The sequence below is a fragment of the Eufriesea mexicana genome, unplaced genomic scaffold (assembly GCF_001483705.2).
Source record: "Eufriesea mexicana isolate 0111107269 unplaced genomic scaffold, ASM148370v2 scaffold294, whole genome shotgun sequence".
NCBI lineage: Eukaryota > Metazoa > Arthropoda > Insecta > Hymenoptera > Apidae > Eufriesea > Eufriesea mexicana.
The window spans coordinates 2,117,374-2,141,982 of NW_016908489.1; the positions used below are offsets into that span (position 1 = coordinate 2,117,374).

The 24,609-nt window shown below is 48.7% G+C and overlaps 1 protein-coding gene across 1 annotated transcript in view; it reads right to left on the minus strand.

The window, feature by feature from the left end:
• Syn1 (Syntrophin-like 1) overlaps positions 1–24,609 on the minus strand; it is a 341,618-nt gene that overhangs the window by 65,120 nt on the left and 251,889 nt on the right. The window contains exon 5 of the mRNA XM_017911844.1: positions 7,960–8,168. Within this exon, the coding sequence (XP_017767333.1) occupies positions 7,960–8,168 (209 nt within the window). The remainder of the gene's footprint in view (positions 1–7,959; positions 8,169–24,609) is intronic.

Below are 24,609 nucleotides of genomic sequence, written 5' to 3' on the forward strand. Positions count from 1 at the left end.
GTGTTGGGTGCCACGATTCACCACGACGACGATTCGCATTAACGTGCTTCGCCACGACAACGGTTCGACGCGACGACGCTGCGTTGCAATTGGCAACTGCAATCCGTCACGACGACGTTTCGATAGAGTTGCCTGCTGCAATTCGCGAGGACCACGGTTCGCTACCAATGATCGCGACGCTTCGCTCCGGTAAACAGCTAGGATTTTCCAGGACGACGAAAAATGGCGGAGACGCGGTAAGAGCCGCGATCGGAAATCGCAGTGGCGCGTGCACGAGGCGAATAATCGCGACACCTGTCCATTGTTCCCGGCCCCGGAATTCATTACAGAAATCCAATTTACAATAGCTCGTTCGTCGAACGACCGAGCAGCTATACACGGGGGCGTTAATTAGTCCGGAGGTGCCTTGTTTGCCGATGTGATTTATCGGCCGTTGATCCAGGAACTCGGTTCTCATATTATTTAATAAACGATCCGGTCGGATATTCGGGCCACTTCCGTCGGGAGGGGCGGCTGGGTCGCGACAGAGAGGGGCGGGTAATCCCGTGGAACACCGGGGCCAGAACGGTTTCGCCGGTTTATGGATTTTCCTGGTAAACGTTACATTGCCGGCTGCTACGCTGATTACCCGAATAAATCCCACGGTTATCAAAGGCCCCGGCTCGTCGCGATTATCGCAAAATTGCCGTTTGATCGCGCTCCACCCGGGCCCGTTTCCCGTTTTCCGGTTTCCCGTCGCCATCCCTCGTTCCGTGTCGTCCGAGCACCACCGCACCACGTGGACCGATCGGTGCCGGTTGTCGAACGAGGTTCGCAAGGCGTCGCGGTTGGACGGATCGCGGAACATCGCAGGGACGGATGGACTCCGTTGAATGGACCCCCGTGGTACTCGCGGCATCGATCCGTCGTAGGGTACAGTTGAATTCGGATCAGTCAGCCGCAGACCACCGTTTGATTTAGATCGATCGGCTATAGAATATAGTCTAAAATAGATTAGGCGTAGGGCACAGTGCGCGAATGAATGGGCCATTGAGGACAGTGTGATTCAGATCAGTTACAGATAGCGGCGTGACGATAATTCACACCGATCGACCGTGGATCGTGGAATCTCGGATCTCGCCATCTCCAAACGATATAGCCTCGAAGAAGGAGCGAGAGAGCGTGGAAAACGCTCGACCAAGTTCAACAGTTTCCATCCTCTCTACCTCTTTCTCTCTCTCCGCCCCTTTCTCCCGTGGTACCTTTTTCCCCTTCGTCTGGAAGTTGGAACGGCCGAAACGGTTTCGAAACGAGTACCACCGCTGGCTGAGCGAATTTACCTCTCGCGATTAATCGTTCCATTTATCGATTGGACGAAAAGAGGGCGAAATACCGCGGAGCGTATTGTCGCTGGCGGCCCGTTATTCGGAATCGGATTTTCAGGCAGCACGGACAAAGTCGTCGGATCGTTACGCGTTCGTCAATTGCCGCTCGTTAGAGGGCCCCGTGCCGTTTCCACTGCCGTCGATATTAACTGATTATTCACGCGGCCCCCGTTCAAACAGCGGCCGCTTTGTTTCGGCCAACGTCAGGAGCCGATGAAAATTTCCAAAGGGGCACAAAGGGACCGCGATTAATCGGGATTGTGCGGGACTTTAGCGCGACTTAATGGGTATTCTTTCGGTGAGGGTAGTCGAGAAATTTCGCGGTTCATTGGCAGAGATCTTGCGTGGACGGGAGCTAGAAGCGGGGACGGACGAGAGGTAATTTACGGGTAAATTCGTCGACGAAATCGACGCGGACAGCTACGGACAGGAGATAATAATTGTCCGATATACGTTTCGTACCGGCGGATCATGTCGAGTAGGTCTCTCTTTCGCTCTTATTCGCGAATGGCATTACGCTGAAAATTAATCTGGAGCATCCGCAAAAGCGATCCGCTTCACGCGAGTAATCACTCGTCGGCAAACAGCCACGATAAACTCGCGTAATCCCGCGTGATTAACCGCTCTGACAGGCTCGAAGCCTGTGTCACCTGTGATTTACCAGAATTCTTGCCCCGGATCATTAACCATCTCTAACGATCGCGAAATCTGCTTCTGTGCTCGTATCCGCTGTCCGTCTCCGCTAATTTCCATCCTAATCTCCACCCTCCAGCTACACGCCACGCGGCTCTTCTCACCCTTACGATCTCGCCTAATTCTCCACTTTTCTTCCTGTTACGCGGTGCATACGGATTATCCTGTCTTGGTATACCTAAACGAATTCGTACTTAACGAGGTTCGTGTTTCCAAGATTTATAACAGATATATTTTCCAATCTTAATTTTGTCTACGTTCAATAGCTAAGGATGTGTTATAAAATTCAGCAATTTCGAAGGACCACTCTAAAGCTTCTCTAACAGTACTAGCTAGGTAGCTACGCTTGGGATTCGAAGGAATTTCGGCTTTACCAAAAATCACAACTAGGAATGGAGCATCACAAATACGAAATAGCAAGTTTTCATGATTGCGCAATCGAGTCCCCTTATTTCGACATGGAAAACACTTTACGAGGGGGTACGAGGGAAAACACTGCGCGTTCCTTGTTCACTTATTCGGAGGCCGATACGTCTGAAACAGCGTCGAGTACTCCCCTTCGATTCCTCCACCCTGCGCATTTCAATCACCGAACTCTATCCTATTTCAACGCGAATATTATACGATAATTTAACACGTACACCCTATTTACTACAAACACAGGAAAATTTCCAACGTCGAATGTCACTCTGAGAGTTGCGAACAAGGGGTTGGTCAACCCCCGATATTCCCGGAACAATTGATATTCCTCGATCTCTCGAATTCGTCGGCATTTTTCTCCCCTTCCACGATCGTCTGTCGCGACACGTTCTTTTTTCCCATCGTCGCGTGCCCCCCTCGCGTGCTATTCCCTTTTCTCCCTGTCGCAGCGTCCGGGTATTGGCTGATTATTGGCACGATCTTCAAACATCGTCGGTCGTCCCAGAGACAACGACAGATATCCAAGCACCCCGCGGGATAGTTCCCAAGGGCGAGGAGGACCGTGGGGGACGAGGCACTGGCAATCAGGTACGTTAATGCCAATCAATTATGTGCCGGGTGCCTCGTGTACCCTTCGCCCCCTGCCGCCCTCGCTGAGCACCTTCGTTTGGCGGTTGGTCGGGGTGGTCTTCATCGATACCCGTTCGCGTACATCGGATATATTAGTTATCGATCTATCGGATCCACCAGTCGATGTATTCGGCAGGTTAGTTTGTAGGCCGCGTCTCCGCGCGATTGCGAACATTGCCGTGATCGGTAATTTGACCGGGGAGATTGATATGGATATATGTTTGCGCCGATTCGGGCAAACCTTGGTTTGTTTAGATACTCTCCCGGACAGCTGCTCGTTTTTGGAACACCCGAGAGGGGAGAGAGCGTCGAATTTTAGACATCTGTGAGTATTTTTTGACATTCTCTAGACGATTAAAATCCCCAAATTTCGTGTTTGATTTCGGAAATAATTTCGACGACCGAGGAGTTTCGCTGATAATTGAATTTCAACTAGAAATTCGAGGAGTTTGACACTTCAGAGACTCCATAATTATAAGTACGAGAATTTTTATTAATTTCCGTTTCCATTTTGGTACCAAAGGCACTTATTTACCCGTGAAATTAATTTCGCGTAAATTTCTCAAACTTGGGTCGTTTAACCAAGAATACAATCAGCCCCGTAATCAAGAAAACTCTGGTGGTTTGCTTTTTAGTGGTCGATCGCGTCGATTTAACGAGCAGAATAATAGAATTTCTTTAGCAACCAGGAGTCTGTAGTTCCTTAACACTTTGCCGAGCCTTTAACTCGCTGCAAGTGCAATCTCGTGCAAATTACCCGCAATTACCCATTAGCACTCCGACTTACAATGGGTTTAAATCATTTGATAATCCCGCGCGGGCCAGAAAAGTGGTGCCTGGGACAATTACACGTTCCGCGGTTTATCAATCTCGAACAACTACATCACGGCACTGCAATCGTATTATCAACCTATCAATTTCAACCCCGCCGCGACTGACCACCCGAAAGAACCCTTGCTACTCGAGGGAAAACAATTTTACACGGCGATCAATCTCCTTATCGCAAAACTGCTCTCGCAACGCGATACGCTCGCGTGTAACCCGAGCCGCGTGTAATACGCGATCGAGCGAGCGTTAGAAATTATCCACATCCCCGGTTCGTTATGCCGTTAATTACTCCGGTTTCTCGGATATTTGCCGAGCGCCGGGATCATCGCGTTTATTAATTCCGGGTACTTACAATAACACAACGAGCGCGAATCGAATGAAACGGAACTGCGAGCTCCCCGCAATTAAATATCCGAACGCGAATTTCCGCTCGAAGGTTCCGGGCGGGCGTGGAAACTCTTGATTTTCCACCGACACCCCGAGCGCGTTAAGAAACTCCTGGCCATCGAACCGGGCACGAAAGCAAACGAAGTAACGAAAGAATCCATGGCGAGCCGAGAGGGAAGGCAAACAGAGAGCCGCGAGTTCGATCGCGGTTCGTTTCCTCCGTCTCGGAGGAACCCGCCGCGTACCCTCAAACGGAGAGGGTACAAATCAGCCAGGTTTGTCCTCTCGCGACGAAAGCCTGTAATTAACGATCCCCGATCGTTCCGGATAATTAAGCCGCGACTTGGCGACAATTAGTCGCCGCGCGTACGGGCTTTCCCCGCCAATTACCATTCGGCAACCCCTAGCTCCAACGGCTCCGCGTTTCCACGGCGGGAAGAGAGGCGGGAGAAAAAAAGTGGAAATTAAAGAAAAATATAAGAAAACAAAGAATATAGAAGGAAAAGCGTGGAAGAGGTGGCGAGTGATTTGCCTCGGCGTGCGCGAGGAAACCGAGGGAAAAGTCGCTGTTACGGGACGCTAAGATCGCTTCCGGCTGTTTGCTGCAACGAGTTTTATCTTCGCCACGGTTTTATGGCTCGGTTGTTTCGTGCTTTGTGAGCTTGTTTCTCTGTCTCTTTCAACCTCGAAACGAGTGCGAGTTGATTTCTGCGAATTTTATCCGCTTACTCCCTGTCGAAGGGGTGGCAGTCGGACGATCGGAGAAAGAATGGCAGCGAAGCGGCGTTTCGGAAGAACGAGAGTGGTTGGAATCGGGGGATAAAGCGGCGGAATTTACCGCGTAATTTCCGGACCACGCGGACGAGTGATCCGCGCTGATCGGCTGTTCGCGGCTGACGAAGACAGGGGGTGGCTTTAGCCTGGCGCGCGCACTCGAGTCGCGGTCCGCAAACGAATCGCGTCGCTTAATTATCCGCGATTGTTCCCAGATGCAACGGAGCCGCGTTCGGCCGCGGAAAATATTCGTCGTAACGAAGTTTCCCGGTGGCGGCTACGCCCGTGGAAAGAAGCCCGATATCTAATTATGCGGTGGAGCGTGGCGGTAACAGTAGCGATCCCGTTTCGCCTCTCGAACCGTCGCGTATCCGAGATAATTAAACGGGGCGGGAAGGGGTGGCGCGCGCGACGCAGGGGCGGCCGGCAGAAACGAATTTAAAAGGGAACACCGCCGGTTTGATCGCGTTGAGTAATCACGGACGAATTGATTGGTAGGCTGCGGGGGTTAACTATTGTCGATCGACAGAGAGATCGCGGCGACAGGACCGATCAAAGCGGCGGCCATTGTTCGCCGAATGGAGATCGCCAGCGATCCAACGGCAGGCCGCTGGCTAATTAGACGATGGTTTAAAACGGCGAACACGTCATTACGCCCTGGGCCACGCGTTCGCGAGCTTGTTAACCGAAACTACCCGCTACTTATCCAATCGTTGCGATACTTCCGACTACTCGACGCGAGAATGGCCGTATTTGCTCTCCGGGCCCCATTTCGTTGGGACGCAACGAGCATGGCAGATGTGTCGATCATCCAGGATATTTTGTTTTCCGTTTAAATTAATTCTAACGCGAGAATCGCTGCCTATGAGAGTGTTGTCACGCCAATAGCGTTAAGATTTTTGCTTCCTATCTGTTGCAGCCCTAGCTTAGTGGAGGACCTTGATTTCGTTATCATGTAGTCACCACTTGGGTGAACCTTAGCAAGAGTCAATATATTATCATTAAGACGCTAGGCATAAGGTTCCAAATTATTTAAACATCCACCACCACCGGAAGACGTTGAAGCTAACACACACCCCCAATATTATTCACAACTAATAGGAAGGCGCACACTACCACTTACATTCCACACCAATCAATCAGTAGACATACAAAACTTATAAAACCACCGAGACAGCAGTCACGAGAGGGTTTACCTAAAAATCTCACGAAGACAAGCATCACGACCTACGGCATCAAGACTGTTACTAAAAAGAAAAATTTATATCCTTCATTGAATATTGGAGGATAGTATTTTTCTTATATCACAACAAAATAATATTTGTACGAATTTCTTCGCAAAAGAATGCCCAGCAAAACGAAAATATAATATATCAAATTTAAAATTACCCAATGACGCGAGGAGTATCGAAATAAAATAATTCTACGTCTTAATTTATATACGATTTCCTATTTACGTTTTAAAAATATCGTCGACTTCATGGCAGAAAGTCTTCGAATTACTATTTTTCTGCAATAATTTACTACTTTAATAATTTAAAATAATAAATTACAATAAATTAAATAAATTAAAATATAAATTACTAGAAAATAATAATTTACTATTTTTCTTTAACGAAAAAATCGCCGAGTGCAAGGGGTTAATCCCCAGTTTAATTCTTGTCTTTTGTCTCGCTTGTATCACTGGACTCGCGAAATCACTGCTTTTACAACGCGTAAATTCGGGGTACCATAGTTCCCAGTGAATAGCAGATTGCTGCGACGAGTTTCAAAAAATGTGTCGAGTGTCGTGGCTCGAAACTACGATCACACGTTGCGTACCCGAATTCTTTGAAGTCGTTGTCACAATGTATCCGCGTCTTTCATCGTCCAACGGAAATTTAAATCGCATTCGACGACCCGGAATACCGTGTACTTCTATAAACAGCCGTGTACCGGTACACTATTCGAGATCGAGCCCATAAATCTGCTCCTCCAGTTCTTTCGACTCGCCGTTCCCCGTCTAACAGCTCGCCATAATCGACTTTCTCGAGTCTGAATTTTATTCGGAAAGAAGACGACAAAGGAGACGTCTCGAAACATCCATCGGTTCGTCAAAATCCTCAAGAACGCGGAGAAAAGCGCCTCGTCCCCCATTCCGCTTTCCGTCGCAGCGATTAAGAATATTTCGCCGTTGAGGCGCGTCGCGACGCTTCCGCCTGAGCTTTCGGGATCGTGGCAAATTGCCGGTATGCTCATGCGGGTTGGCTCTCGTCGAGAGGACCGCGTCACCCTCCATCAGAGCGAAACTGCTCGCGAAAGAGCAGTCTCAGCCTATTCGATTCCGAGGAACGCGAGAAAACGCGTCGAGAGCCAGACGCTCGCTTCCATTCCGCTCCCTCTTCCGTGCCCCCCTCGAACCGCCGTGTCTTTCTCAAACTCCGCTCTTCACTCCCCACGAACTCGCGACATTTTTTCCCTCCCGTTTCCGTCTTCAGAAATCTCTCCTTCACCCTCGAGTCTCCTTACCGATACCTTACCAGCCCCCTTCTTCTTTTCCATTTCCTCCCGTTCCATCGCGTTAGCTCGGGCCACGTTGTTTTATCAGTCAATTCAAATCTCCCCGCGCCGATTCGTCCCCTTCTTATTTTTCCTCCCTTTATTGGCCAGCTACTCTCCCCGTCCTCCTCTCGAAATTCTCGTTTCCGGTCCCACCCTCTCGACGTGCCCTGTGCCTCGGTTCTCTGTATCTTAATTACCTTTCGTCCAAACGAACGCCCTTTATAGTCCCCCCCTTTTTATTTCTCTCCTCGCGTACGACTCGACGCGATGATCCACCCCCTATCGTGAAAAACGCGCGCACGAAACGAGCAAGACCACTCACCTGGAGACAGTGTCGCCTCGCGAGCCAGCCGATGTGCTGAAGCTGCGGCGGATCCGGAAGCGCGGAGGCCAGTCGCAGCGCCTTGAGAGTGAGAGCTGCCAGCGCCGAGTGCAGAGCGTTGAACCACACGTTCGCCTCCGTGTTGTCCGCAGCTCTCAACCAACACTCGTGCACTCCGTCCGGAGAATGGAGTTCCAGGATTCGACCCTCTGGAAATAGAACACGCGGTGGCGTTAGAGAAACGTTTCGCTCGTGCTCCGCGAGGTCTTTTCCTTCCACCATTCGTCAACGATTCCACGCGAGACGAGCGTTTCTCGATTTTTTCCCTTTCTTCTCCCTTTTACCTCGAAATAAATTCGAGAGTCGCGACGTCGTGGAATAAAATTGAAAAGGTGAGGACGGTAGCGCGAGTTTTCCCTCGCCCTCCGCTTTGTCGAAGCGGTCTAATTTCCCGGGCACCGTGGCAAAGGAAATACGAAGAGGTATCACAGGCCTGACAGATGTTCCAGCGCGAAACAACCCCCTATGGAAGAAGGTTGTTTCCCTTGGAAACTCGTCCCGTTACCTCTAATATCCCTCGATCCAGACAGCAGGGGGCTATCAGGTTTCGGACTTAATAGTTTTCGCATCATGGGCCCGGGCTACGTTATAAAGGCGCCATATAACTTGGCGAGTGGATGACAACTCAATTTCAAGTTGAGCCTGACGTTGTTGCTCGCGTGCACCGTTCGCGTAACAGACTAATTCGGAGCTGAAGGCATAGCGAACGACCGGGTGTACGCGCTCGTACGTGTGCACGCGCGCGGTCGCGTGTGGGCTGCAAGCGGAATGAAAAACTTCTATTCAAATTTCTCTCGCGTTTCCGCGTTTAACATTTTCCACACCTCGACGCGGAACTTTTTGCGGCAGAAAGTTGCCGCTGCGGAAATTCCGTATCGAGTTCTTAGGGGTGAAATTCGATTGGGAAGAGAGAAAGGCGAGGAAACGCGGCGACTTTGGCGAGGAATAGGAGCAAACGCGGAGAAACTAGAGCCAAGACGGATACGCGTTTAAGCCGCGAAACGAAGAATAAGCGATACAGGGGGCACGCTAAACGCGGCCACCCCGTGATCGTCTAAACACCGCCTCGTATCCGGTTACCCTCCGCAACGGGAGTGGCAGACAGGCAGCGAAAACAGCGGTAACAAACGTCCGCCGTCTCTTATACAAAGTATCCACTTCCACCTTCGTTTTTCTTCCGCACTTTTAAGCGATAACGAACGTTACCAGTCCGACGGGGATCAAGGGGGTTATTGCAGCGAGCTGCAAGGAGCGCGATGTCAGTGGCAACGGATGGGTTAACCATCCGCGTTTGTCTTGCGCCAGCGAATCGACAGACTACGAGGAATCCCATCTTCCAAATGTTTAAGCGTTCGGGGAGTATAAGAGCGTGGTATTGACAGAGTTTAGCCTAGACTAGCTGTAGGGAGAGAAGAATGAACGAGTTTCTCGAATTTTTGCACACCTGGCAGAAGGTAGTGAGAGCGTGGTGAGATTGTGTGTAAAAAGAGATGTCAAGGGATTAATTCATTGACTGCCAAACCGAAATTACATGTTCCTCTCAGGACGCCATGGGAGTGCACCGCTAGATGCAAGATTTGTTCTAATTTGTCTTTGATGTACTAATAAAAATTTTTAATTGTTCAATGCGGCACCTTTTATTTCAAAGTATCTTCTAATTAGTGGTTATATTCAAAATGCACCAACTGTTAATTTTCATTCAATGTAGTTTAATTTACTTGAAGTAGCTCGAGCGCTCCGGTCACCAATGACTACCCTGGCGTCACAGGAGAAACCGTGACCAGTCATATATATGACCAACGTGGCAGTCAAAATATTAATTCAAGATTGTCAGAAGAGAGTCATAAGAGAATTGCTATTGAGTATAAATGAACAGTATTTTAATTAATGTAATAAGTGTTATTCAGAGAAAGACAAGCGCCCGTTCCTACAAGAGTTATTAAGAATGCATACTTCTGTAAAATTCGCAAAATATATAGGGGTTTCTTTCTAATTTTTGAATCCCTGCGTGTTAGTAAAACGACGCTCGGAAAACAAAACACACGGGAGATCTTTCAACTATTTCTCTCGAGTACTTCTACCACCTGCGAGTATCGGTATTAACATCGGTAGAGCGAGGGTCCTCTTGAAAAGAACAGGGCTGTCCCGAGCTTCAAAATTTCGTACAAAGTTCGCGTTAATTTCGTTCGTCTTGGTTTCTTTCACCGTCGTACCGGATACGCGAGATCCCTGCTCATAGTGCAAACGTTTGATCTTTTATAATAAATTAATAACGCGATTAACGACACAGAGATACCGAGATACGCTTTTTCACCGCTCTTATGCCTCGCCTGAGACGAGATTATTCCGTTAATTCCGTCGTTGCCGGCAGAATCTTTTTACCGGCACCTTCGATTCATCCCCCGATTAATCCAGGACCCTTCCTCGCCAATCGTACTTCCCCGTAAACACCACATGCCGCGGCAAGAAACGCAACGTTCCCCTAAATTGCACCTTTCAGCGGCACTTGCCGTTTCCTCGACAAAAGCCAGAAGACGCGGCTGCATAATTTTCCAAGTAGCCAAAGAAACCGGCTTCCAACCCCCTCGACGGTAGAATCCTCGAGCTGCAGACAATGCCACCCCGCAGTTGAAGAATTCGTCGAAGTTAGCGAGTCGAGGCGACGCGAGTCCCTCGGTTCGTCAAACCGCCCCGGTTAATTGTTCGCGACGGATACGCAGCTTCGTTTAATTAACGAAACAACCGAACTCGCCTTCCTTCCTCGCGCCTACGCCCATTCGTCGGCTTTTCTATTCCGCCGTTTCAAACGGCGCGTTTCTCTTTCAATTCCGCCGTACGCGCAGCTCGCGAAGCGTACGTGGAACGTGACCTGGTAATCTCGCTTCCGGTGTTGTGTATCCGCGCGTAATTTGCGCGCCTTTGACCGGCCATCCGTGCCGGTCGCAAAACAGAGTCACCGCGCCGCCAAGGATCCTTTGTTTTTGGCGGCGTGGCTCGAAAACAGGCCGATAAGGTTAGTAAATTAGAGGGGTAGCCTGCAAAAAGCCCGAGAAAGAGGATTCGTCGCGCGACCCGTTTCTGCTCCTTCTTCTTCCCCGACCCTTCTTCGCAGCCTTTCTCCGCCATTCCAACGTTGGTTTCCAGGCCGGCGTGCGGCAGCCCCGAGGGATTTTTCTTCCCGTTTGACGACGGTAAAAAGATTTATGGCGACCCCTTTCTTCCGTCCACCGGCTTTAATTCAAATTTCCTGTTGCGGCATTTTCTCTTCCTACCCCTTCTTCGACCCTCACCGTCGCGGCACCAGGTCGGGGTAGTTCGTGACATCTTCCACGCTTCCCTGCATCGTCCTCGCGCGCTCCTTTTACGATCGCCAAGCGTGGACTCGTGAAACACTCTTCCTTCGTCTAGTTCACCAGCCAAAGGGCACGAATGTTTGGCGGTAAAGGGAATAAAGGGCGCGGAGTGACATCCTGGCGCAGGCCGATATGTTCCCTTTACAAGTCGCCTTCCTCGTTACCGTCTTTATCTCTAAAAATCTCTTTGCCATCCGAGCTCGCGCTCGCCCAGATAGAAACAAGACCTCGTCTCTGGCTTTCGATCTCTGCCTCTTTGTTACCAAACACTGTACCTCGAGAATCCTTCGTCCTTTCCACCCTGTTTTCTTTTATCCTCCTTCCACCGCCGTCGTCCCTCTCTTTCTTTATGTCCTTTTTATCCCTCCAGCCCTGCAGCGTTACCCGCACAGCACCACGAGTCGTTAAACGTGACTCCACCCGCGCGCAATGTCCCCTCTTTCCCCGTCATTCCACGCGAGCGGGTTCCCGCTTTTGGTTTCGCGTTTCCACGAGTAACGCATCCCCTCGTGTCTGACCAATCGACCGCGTCTACTACTTCGCAGGGAAACCGCGTAACCGAGCCCCCTTGTCGCCTCGCGGAAGTCAGACGATAAGCTTGAGAAACAGACACTCCTCCCTCTCGCGCGCTTTCCGCCTGTGTCCTTCCAATCTGCTTCCGGTTTCAGCATCGCGACAGTCGCAGTTCCTCTCTTCGGACAGGTTATGATCGTTATCGTATTCGGATGATTACGATCACGATCACGATTATTATCACGATTATTATCGCGATTATGACAACGATCGGCTTTGTACGGTTGCGCTCGAAATCGCGGGATTATTATACATGGTATTGCGAGCTAGGAAGGACTCTAAGCAAAAGAAACACTCTTAAACCCTTTCGGTATGGAGGAGCTGGCCGCGGTTATATATTCGTGGTACGAGGAAGTTTTCCACAAGCGTGGTTGCACTGGAAGCCACGAAAACGTGTTTCGCGGTATTCATAGAAACATCGAGCGTGATTGACAGTAAACTTTTCATTCGGACCACGACAGTCATAGGTGACGTTTTGTGCATGCCGCCAATAGGCGACGGTAGAACCCAGAGAATGTTTCATGCGGCAGTAGTACCGAAAGGATTAACACTATGCCGTTCATTGTCTAATCAGGATTCTGTCGTTAGGTGCCGATAGGACTGAGTCATCATTTGCGCATGATACCAACGTGGTGTCATTGAATGGCATAATACGGCTAAGAGCGGTATCGAGTACGGCTTAGACATTTAGGGTAACATCTGAAGTATATGTGGATAGAGGGATGATCACATGCAAGAATTGTATGGATGAGATACTTATGACCGGGTGGAGTGTAAGCAATGAACGAAAATCTAGGAATTTGTCCAATTGTCTGTAGCATCTGACCAACCGAAGACGAGGTCGCGTGGAAAATGAGTGTCCAAAGAAGAGAGCTTGTGTATGAAAAGAGCGAGAGTGGTAGACTTTAACGCTAGATTTACGGAACCCGTCAATTTGACGGAAGGGTTGCTCCAATTATACGATGGTAATGGATTTAATTAACTTATATTAAGACTGTTAATACAATATATAATTGTTTTTAAATTAAACTGTTAATCCGTGGAAGGTCGTTTTCGGTACTCCGGTCATCCCTTTGTTTAGGACTGCAAATTTAAAAGGGAAAGCTCTGTTTTATGTCCTTACTGTCAGCGTCCCTTGACTTTTCTACATCCCTTGTCACCTAAGCCACCACTTGGGTAAACCGCAACAGTCAACTATATATCACCCTTCAAGACGACAAGCACAAGGACCTAGATTGTTTAAACAACCACCACCACCGAAAGACGCTGAAGCTAGGATACACCCCCAATAGTATTCGCAACTAATCAGCAGAGAGACGAAGATTACATAACCACCGACAAAGCAGTCACGAAGAGAGATCAGGAGAGTTATCCGAGAGTTCTACCTAAAATACAGTCCACTTAATCCCTTGCACTCGACTTTTTCGTTACAGAAAAATAGTAATCTGAAGACTTTCTGTTATAGAGTCGACGATATTTTTAAAATGGTAAATGAAAAATCATATGCAAATTAAGACGGAGAATTATTTTTCTTCCACATTCCACACATCGTTAGGAAATTTTAAATTTGATATATTAATTAACGTCGATCTTTAGAACGTGAATAAATGGTGACTGAGAGTCACCTCTCGAGTGCAAAGGGTGTTCATTCCTACACTCATTCCCAATTCACAGACCGTTACAATCCTCAATAAAGGCACCAATCCTTCATAAACAAATAGACATTTAACTAGCATCCTTCGAACCTCTACCTCCATCAGGAAAAACCCAGACCTCAACCCGAATCGAAGGGACGATGGTTTACTCTTTTATAGCCAGCGTCCCACGATTCGCGGACACCTCGACCTCCGAAACTGACCCCCCGAGTCAACCCCCGTAAAAAGATTAGAATTTCCCAAACCTAAAATCAAATTAACAATTTATTTAAACTTCCACTTGCACCTACCAGTTCCGAACCTCATGCACATCCCTCCAACGAACACGCCGCCAATAGGAGAAAAAACACACCCACCACTTAGACATCTCGACAGCCAATGACAGCAACAGACTAACATATAAAATACATGACACGAGGAAGACGGGAGAGTAAAAACATCAAAACAACACGAACGATACCACGATAGAACGCACATCGCTAACTATCGCCAAGACATCTTGTAAACTCTTGTAAATATATCTTGTAATTAAATTATATTTTAAACTGCAAAAAAATAGTTTACGTTCTTAAAACGACGTAAACCTTCGCCTGAATTCTTCCTGCAACCAACAAGAAGATTCGGACGAAACAAAGGGTTAACACTACGAAGCAAATCAGAACCTTCCTCAATGAACCATCCGTCACGAATCGTCGCCAAATAAGATCGACCTAGTGACGATATACATAAACTAATTGCTAAAAAAAAAAAAAAGGCCCGTGGTTTCCTTTACCTGTTAATTTGTTAGGTGTCCTTAGAAATAAGTAAACAGATAGCCTCCGTAAACCTAGTGTTAAATAAGGGTGCAAGGGCACGGAGAAGGCAGAATGCGTGTAGTCGAATCATAGTGAGTAGAGAATCGTGTGTTTGAGAACGAGTGCGATATTTTTAGTTCAAATAAATCCGTTTTGTTATTAAAAAGGACCTGTTTATTAGACGCGCGGATCTCTGTCAGCACAGAATTAATCTAGCATTAATCCTACATATATATACATACTCTTCGCGCGTCGACGTTTCTCTAATTTTTCGAAACGAAACAGAAGGGAGCGAAATTCGCGAAAACCCGCCGCGTAATCGCGATCCAAATTTCCGGGCAAACAGCGGCGAAAAAACGCCCGGTTTTGATGCAAGGATGGCAAAAAATCATGCAGCAAGTGGCGAATTCGAGAGGACCGGGAGGAGAAGCTTTCCGCTCCGCGTTACAACGAATCCCCGTTCGAACCAGCCGAAATTTCGCGTTTCTCTGGCAAATTTTGACGAACAGACTGAGGAAAACTCGGATCCTGCGAGAAACTTTTTCCCGGGCCTGCCTCACCGCTCCTTCAACCCTCGCCACTCGGCCAATTTGTCGTAGATAATTTTCTTCGGACCCAACAATGATAGATGGCCCTCGCGTCTCGGCAGATGGAGATTCTTAAATCCTCTGGAGAAGTTCACGCGAGACCGTTTCAAAGTTTAATACGGAATTCCGCGCAATTACTCGGAGATAACCTAATAAGCAACTCGTCATTAAAAGGGGATCCCGACAGAAAAAGAAAATCGATGATACATTCCTCAAATGTATTTCCAAATTTTCGCTGTAATCCTCGAAATATTAATGCCCAATAACGAGTATGCAATCGCATTTTAAACGCGTTTTCCTCGAAACCATTTTTTTCAAATTGCCAGCAAAGGTATTTCAAAAATTAGGTTACAAATTCACTTGAAATTTAACATACGCGCAGTAGTCGAGCTTGTAAAATAAATAAAATAAATAATTGAAACAACCTTTTCGTGCGTAAATAGGCGTAAAATTCTCGCGAAAATATCGACTTTTTCTTTAAAGTGGCCTCATTTTAACAATTTTCAACTTGTTCATATTTGCAAAGGTTCGTCGACTAACTAGGTTTATAAAAGGTAAGAAAATTGCTTGCGTTTCTGTTTACAGATCTCGTTATCGGGGAGCCACGTACGCGCTGTTTATAACTCATTTGCAATATTTTTTTAAATTAAACAAAATTTGTTATGTTATATTTCGGAGTGATCCAGTATATACTTTCTTCGTAAAAATTCCCCAAAATACGTACATTTTCATCTACACCAGGAGCCTCCCTTAACCTCTCAGACAGGATGCTGTCATCTTTTTGAACGACGCGCCACTTTAGTGGCTCACTCGCTCACCGTTTGAATTAAATAACTGTTTTCACGTTTCGTTTCATACTCTTTTCACCTTTGCAACGTTTTATAACAGCGTTAATAATATACAGTCTTTATTTTTGATACGCCAGTATCAGGAATGAATTGTTGCCTTTCGTTTAAATAAACATACCATTTTCTCTTAACCCTTTGCACTCGGTGATTATTTTCATTACAGAGAAATAGCAATTTATAGACTTTCTGCTGTAACTTCGAGGATATTTTTGAAACGGTAAATAAGGAATCGGGTATAAATTAAGACTTGAAATTATTTAGGTTATTTTAGATTTGATGAGTTAATTAACCACTTGCGCTGGAAAGACGTGTCACGCACATCGTAATGCTTTTGTCACGGAATCGTCAACGACGTGGTATACACGTCGTTAGGCAATTGTTACAGAAACACTGGACCGTTCTAGCACACGCGTCTGTGAATTTCCTGCCACGGCAAGTGGTTAACATGGATCTTCGGAATTTGATTAAACGAAGACTTAGACTCACCTCTCGAGTGCTAAGAGTTAATGTACCACGTACTCTTTTTAACATACCTATCCGCATCCTTATAATTCTTTAACCCTTTGCACTCGACGATTTTTTGGCTAAAGAAGAGTAGAAAAGTTCGAAGATTTTCTGCTATAAAGCTGACGATACCTTTGTGAGCAGTAAATAAGAAATAGTATAATAATTGACACGCAGAATTATTTGATTTCGATACCTCGCACATCGTCAACATTATTTTAAATTTGACATATTAGTTAAGATTGATCTTCGAAATTTTATCGAACAGCGACTGAAAGGCGCCTCTCGACTGCAAAGGGTTAAAACAGTATTGTCCGACTCAGGTTTCAGTGCTATATCGTTTACACCTAATTCGCGTTGAACTCTGCCAATGCAGAGAAACAGCTTCGCGCAAAATTCTACCATATCTAAGAGGTTAAATCCGAGGTTAACCCATTTGCATCATGGCTCTACTTAAAGTGCCGTGTTTAGGCATCAGCGACGTTCAACTGACGACTAGCCCGTATCATCGCGCGCGTATCAGCATTTACTCATAATGGCAGTTAAAAGGATTTTCACAACAAAAGTAAAACTTCTTAATAATATATTGAACCGATGTAGACGAGATGCTCACGAAAGGTGTCAAACGTGATTTGTGGCATATGAAGAATATTCAGCAACTGGTAATGGAAAATGTCAGCTCGCGGATTATTCCGCGCTCGGTGATAGGCGACTGTCGTAGCTCGCGGAATATTCCGCGCTCGGTGATAGACGATAGTCGTGGCTCGCGGATTATTCCGCACTCGGTGATAGACGACAGTCGTGGTTCGCGGAATATTCCGCGCTTGGATGCAAACGGATTAATAAAAGATGACGTCGATTATTTATTTTTTCAAAACTTTCACCCCCAAGGATCCTTAAAATTCTCGACACGGGGGACAAGAAAGAAGGGAAGAGCGAGAAATTTGACGCGAGAGGAAGTCGCGGATGCACGGACAAAGCAGGGGGAACAACCCGATCGATGGCTGCCTTTGTTCCAGCCAATTGTCGGGAGCATTAGCGAGGCAATCGAGGCTGCCATGTAACGAACTGGTTAGTCGGAACGAGCTGACAATCGGTGTCTCGTTGCCACCGCTCTCGCTTTGAGATAATAAAACCCGCGGATCTGCTCGCCAGGCCGCTTCAGACGCGAAACCACTCGGTCATGTCAAACGGGGACCCGAGGAAAAGCTTTCCCGAGGTAAATCCCAGTCACCTAGCCCTGTTCCGCCTTCGACGTCCTTTTTTTTAATCTTTTAAAAGGATCAGGGCAGAGCCGGCGGAGACGGAAGCGATTCCTCCTGACGCGTTACAGCGCTTCCGTTTCAGGGTGTCGTTGGCGACGACGCGTCGCCTCGGAATCGCGTGAAATGCTAATTCTTTTGTCTTCCAAGGCTGTCCCTGTTTTATCTTTCGCTCGTCGCCGAGCTGGCATCGAGCTGGCATCGAGCTGGCTCTCCCCGAGATGCCACGGGTATTCTATTAAATGGGTGGAAAACGATTAAAGTTGGCGGGGAATTGTAAATGGATGGTTGGCGGTAAAAGATGAATGTTCGTTCTATTAATTCCTTTCACGGGTAGGGGAATTCACAGGCACCCCGTTATTTTATTTCCGCTCCCGATGGTATCGTTACATTCTCTTTCACGATGAAAAATAGAAGAGGCGCGCCACGGCGCCGTGCGCTGGATCCTGTAATTCGTTTCGGCCCGCAGGAAATTGTGGGATCTCTGATACCTCAAATGTGCACCGCGGAATCCCTGCTTCTTCCCTTTTCGGGGTTCCGCGGCTACCGCCGTCGGTTAGTAATCAGGGATTATCGTACGTCCTCCAATTCGCCGCGTTGCATTACGGGACAATGGAATTTTCCAAAACCGACGACAGTCGTTCTCCTTTTTCCTCCTTCTCTCGTTTAACACGACAAGAGAAATAACTCGGTATCACAGACGATTACCACGTTCCGATCGCTCTGCGTCCTAAGTAGTCACGTATCGCGTGTAGTCGGACATCCAGTGGTAACGCTCGACCATTCAATCTCTTTCGCGTTTAAATACCCCAGTTCCGAGTACCAGTGGACTACGGTCGAATACTAAGTAGTAATTACAAGCCCTCCGGATAGGAACAACCGGGGTCATTCGTCACGACAGGGGAAGAAAGGAGGAAAGAAGTGAAAAGAGGAAAGGGGACCGATCGATAGCAGACAGGAAAGAATCGAAACATCGGCGAGAAGGTTTTCATCGAAATCGCCGACATTTTCCACCGTTTTGCCTCGCGTTCGTTCTCGCGTATTCAGCTTCCTCGACACTCGAGCGTTTTAAAAGGAACCAGACGTCGACGAGCAGTGGAGCAGAGCGAAACAGCGAAACAGAGAGCGAAGGAGAGAGACAGAAGGGGCGGTTCATGAGCCACTTGCGAAGATAATCTGACAATCCGTGCCAAAGGCAGGTGTTGCACGCGCAGGTGCACCACGCTTGCACGGAATGCGAAGCTCGTTTCGACGAGGAGACCCGCCTGGCTTTACCGGGTCGCGCGTATTCAACGCGCTCCCGTCCGCTTCCGAAATATCGCAGGCAATTTAGTCCCGCAAAATGAATTGTTGAAACCAGCCCAATTCTCGGTGACCATTGCCACGTTGTTTCGTCGCTCGCGGAAACGTGTTAATCGTCTCTTTACCCGCTCGGACTCGCGTTCAAACAATTTCATCCCCCGCGTTGGGCCGGAAAATAACGCCAAGGTAGACGAGACGCGCTGTGTACGTAGCAGCGACGGTGCGGTTTAAGAATTTAATATCCCGACTTCGGTGTCGAGTATCGCCTATTTCTATACCGGGATTAACCGACAGTCTAGTTATTAAATTCTTGTTTGAATATTTAAATCCGCCTCGCGAGTCGCGGCTGGGTCTTAAAACTTCGCCGATCGATCTCTCTCGATCCTCGAACGAGTTATCCCTCTCGCGGAAAATCGTCCGTGTAATCGCATCCGTCGGTGCACGAGGAGAGGTTTCGTTCCATCGAACCCGATGACCCGGCGAGACGACTCCAACGGCGTCGTTTCCGTCGACGTCGCCGGCGTCGGGGCGAAATACGCGTTAAGTCCTCGTCCGTCTCTGTCCGCATAAATACACCGGCGTTCTCCGGGTCCGCGGGAGAATGGAGGCGGATCCAGAGGGATGAACGGAGAGAGGGTGCATCCGTCGACGCGTCCTCCCTAAGCTACTTACCGCCACCCCTCTAAGCTGACTATACAGCGCGGGTCCAGCTAAGGGGTAAACTTGGCATCTCCAATTCAAATAAGATTTGCACGCGGTAACGGGCGTGTAGGAGGAGATTCGGGGGTGCGGCCTTGGCCGGGCAATGGCGCGAGAGAACAGCGCGTAATCTAGTCGGCCGCAGGAATCTCCGGTGTAATCGATCCCCGACAGGCTTGTATTCTTTGATAACGTCTCTCTTCCGGCTCGGTCCGCAGATCGATCCATCCGCGCGAGTCGCCGCGTGTTTCTTCCACGACCGCGAGGCTTTCTCGAGGGATCGATACCCTGCGGTGGATCCGATCTCGCCCCAGGCCCGTCGATGGCCCTCGGATTTGGAAGGGAAATTAGCTCGGAGACGAATCCTCGGGATCGTTTCAGCGCGACGCGTCGAGCAGCCGCGATATAAATCGCGCGAATACTCTCCGAATACGCGACGACGCGCCTCGCGTTCGGTTACAGCAGTCGAGCTCTGGTTCGCCGGTCATGTTTCGCTGGAGAACGCCGACACCCCCGCCGGAAGCCTTTAATAGCATTAACTGCGCGAACCTAGGCCGCGGAAGCCTCGAGGATCCGGAGAATTTAGCGGCGTTGAAATCGAAGATTTTCTCGCCGCGTCTTTTCCACGGACTTACAACAAGGCTGGCGAGAGCTACACCCTCGATAAACAGGGTGGAAATTCGATCGGGAGACCCGACTCGCGTTTCGTTCGCGACGCCTGGAAAACAACCCCCTCGCGAACCTGCCGCGAAAGTCTCGCGCTCGCTGCGATTTCGCGGCTGTGATTAGGAGCCCCGTGGGTGTGGCTCGACGACAATAGCGTCTGGCTGTTAACATCTCGCCCCCTCGAAAATCCCCTTCCGGCTGCTTTCCTTTCGAACGCCTGCACCACCTACCGCTTCGAGTCTTGGCGCTCTTCTTCCCGTTCGAAACGCGACGCAGGGTGGAGAGACACCCTCGTCTGAGGGAGACGCGAGACGGCGACGAGAAAACGAGGGAAAGAAGGGAAAAGGCAGGGAGGGGTCGAGGGGGGAAGGTAGGAAACTCGACGCGAGTGGAAACGGTGGTGGGTTCGCGGAGCACGGTTTATTACGTGCAACCCCTCTTCTCGGGATGATATTCTTCGGGCCAAAGAATGCATTAAGCCGATAGAGGGAAGGTGGAAGGGCGGACAGAATACGCGTGGTCGTTATTGTAGTCGTTGCAGCGGCTGCGACGTGCCATCGAACTTTCCGGTTTCGGGGTTAGGGGGTGTGGAAATTGAACGTCTTCGCTCGGTGTCCGCGCCGGGGGAAATTCTTTGGTCCGAGAACGATGGGCAAAGGGTGCAAGAACCGGCCGCTTTTTGCTCCATGAAATCATTCGAGAGGGGATATCCCTGGGCCTGCGGATTTGAGTTATACGCCGACGTCACCGCCAGCCACGACGTTCCTCCATTATTCTCCCGGTCCGAGTGTTTTTTCCGCGCGAGCCTTTTTCCCGCGCCAACTTCGAGATCATCTTCGGATTCCTGGATCCAGCCGGTCGTTCCGACCCAGCCGCCGCGCGATTCTAATGCTTATAGAATTTTTCACGACCCCCGGAAGTTTCTTCCTCAGCCGGGGATGACTGAGGCGAGCAAAATTCCGCGATCGATTTAACGAACCCGCGTCTCGGGTATTTCTTATTTCCGAATCGTTCTTTCTCCGTTATATGGCTCAGAGAGAGCGAGCGGAAATCGCGTCGCGCGTAAATCACCGACGAGGCGTATACGACGGACACGCGTTAGGGTTGTCGTTGTTTGAGCACCCACTCGTCTAGCCGCACCCCTCGCCCCGTTTGCCTACGCCGCCTCTCGTATTCTTCTTGTTCTTGAACGCGTGCCAATAGCTGGATTTGCGTGCACGCCTTCTCGAAATCGCGGAACGAGCACGCTCGAGCGATGTTGCACGAAGGCAACGATTACCAGGGAAAAATGAAAAATCGTTGCCCGAGAGAGACGGTTACGATTGGAAGGAACGATCCCGGCACGGAACAACGCGGAATCGCGTGTGGTGGTAAGCCGAAAATAAGAACGTCTCGGATATTCCTCGAACAGGTAAATTCTTCGCGAGTGGAACGAGTCCGTCATCGGTCGGACGCGGGGTCGTTCGTCGACAGCCGCAGACGGATCGAACAAAGTGGAACGGGTTCATTGATCGTCGAACGAATTAGATAGCCGTAGTAATCGAAACGAGTCAATCGCGACAATCGTTGGTACCTCATAAATTACTACGCGAGTGAACGTACGACCTCGATTCTTTGCCCTCCGATCGGGATATCGAACGAGTCTCCAGCCGTGCCACTTCTCCGGCGCGACAACCCGAATGCAAAGAAAAATACGTCACGATAATTTCTTCGCGATATTCCGAAGTACGCAAACATTTTACATCAATCGTCGGTGTTTCCAGCCGATCGCGCCCCGTCTGCTACTCGAAATCTCGCGAAATTACCGCGAAGGTAGGGAGAAAAGGCGAAGAGACAGAGAGAGAGAGAGGGAAGAAAGAAAAGACGACTGTCTGAAACGTACTTAACAAGCACGAAGCACCGAGAGAGAGTAGGTCAGCGCGGAAATGCATCGCTTGCTCGGTCGCAATCGGGCCCGTGACGTCGTTTATGAACGATAAATTACGGCGAGGCGGCTGCACCCACGGGTCGATGCTTAATGTTCGCGATTGTAATTAACGCTTTGACGATTCTGTGCTCCGCGTTGAATGGATACCGGGCCACGTGCACGTGACCGCGTTGATTATGTTTCAGCCGGAAACGCGACCGGGGAAATTGTGTCCGCGCGGCGGGCCACGCGACCGAATAAAGCGCTTCCACCCTCGAAGAAGACGAGGAAACGGAAATGTTCAACGATACGGATTTAGAGTTCGTCGTAGTTCGGGTTTTAAACCGTTCTCCCCGCGAGAAGATCAACCCTCGATCCATCTGCTTTATTTTTCTCCCTCTCCCCCTTACCCTTCCACGTTTCTCACCCCTTCATCCCCGCGCGATTTTCCGACGACCAACCCCCGCAGTACGCGACGATCGTATCGACAATTACGATTACAATTAGGAGAGACAGACGCGAGGTCGGGAGAGGAACAAGAGGCGACAGACGTGGTCGAAACGTCGAGCCATCCTCACGGTTAAACCACTCCCGAATTCCAAATAAACTACAACGAGAACCATTAATTACAACGGTCCAACGAAACGGTAGCTCTAAACAGCGACCACTTCGTCAAAGATTAATTGTCATCCTAAGCCCGCCGAGGCACGAGGAACGAGATTAAACAAAGGACCCTTCGTCAAAGACCGCCCTCTGGCTGAACGAAAAATATTAATTACCGCGGACCATCTGGACGTGTTATCTCCACGGAAGGCTCCTCGTCGAGGGCCGACTGCGCGCTTAACAAGCGAATCCGACCGCACAAACAGCCTTGCAAACTCTAATTGTAATATCGAAGACGGTCTCCTCTCCTCTCTGCCGGGATACAACGTTCGTGGGTGTGACGCGACAACGTACCACGAGTGCGCACCCTAAACTCGCGGATCCTTACGCCACCCCAATCATCATCCCCCTGCCTAATCCTCGATAAAGACTCGCGAATCCTTCATAGACAGACAGACAATTGGCTCGCATCCTTCTGAATTTTTACTTCCATCGAAAGACCCGAAACTCGTATATCGTTCCCCACATTCACCCCGAAGGCAAGAGATCCGAGTCGAAGAGACAACCTTTTACTTCTTTACGACCAGCGTCCCACGACTCGCGGACATCTTGACCCCCTAAAATACCATCCGAGTTGACCCCCTACAAAAGAGATTAAAATTTCTCAAGGACCGAAAAAGAAAGTGACAATTTGTTTAAACTTCCACTTCCATCAACAACCACCGATCCCCATACACCCCCTGTAGCGACCAAGTTCTCACCCTCGCCAATAGAGGGATTCTTACTCGGAGGAGGTTTCAGGACTTTCTCACAAGTCCACGGTGATGAAACCTCGACTTCCCTTAAATACAAGTTCCTGTGACACTTAAGTATTCCTGGTGAAACACAGGGTCTGCTAGAAGCAAGCCTTACCGATGAGTCCACTAGCAGGCCGGGGACGAAACGCATCCCTTACTTTTCCCGTCGTCCTTCATCCTGCTACCCCATCGATAGCAACGACGATTACGGGGATACCACTAGGCCAGCACCATAGGAACACCGCTCATCATCAACAGGAACAAAGAGGACACTACCACAGTCCATAAACCTCTCCCTTGGAGACGGAATATTGGGAGTGGGGTATCTACCGAAGATACTTCTACCCCTACGCACCCCTTCAACCAACATGCCGCTGATAGAAAGAAATGCATCCACCATTTAGACGCCTCGATAATCAATGACAGCAACACTCGAGCTACTTTATTTATTTATTTATTTATTTATTTACCGAAACTTACGGGATTCGTTTACGTTATGTGCTCCCTAACAGTTTGAACAATTCGGCCTCGATCCTTTGAGCGCTGAGCTGTTCGACGTTAAGCGTGCGCTGTAGGACCCCCTACTTCTTACGACGAAGCACGTTTCGGCAATATTCTAAACTAATTGTAAATTACTTCAAAATTATTATTTTATAAAAATATACAGCGTTCATAGCCCAGATTGAATGATCATGCGAGAACGAATATAATGCGTTCATAGCCCAAATCGAATGGTTGTGTGAGAACTCATATATGGGGGTTCGTAGTCTTCGAAGGATTAAAACTGATAGTATTATCCTGGAGGGGATTTGGTGGTGGTATATATTTACTTAATAATAAATTAACAATGACAGAGTATGTGAGCAACGATAAAGATACGAATTCTTACAACATATCACAACGCTCAACCTACACTTCTGCAACAACTCTTCTATTACAACTCGCAATTATTAGCAACAACAACTCTGGCAACTAACTTCGACAACTCTTCTTCCGACTGAGCAACTTTCTACTGACTTAGAACGAGCTTGTGTTCATTCC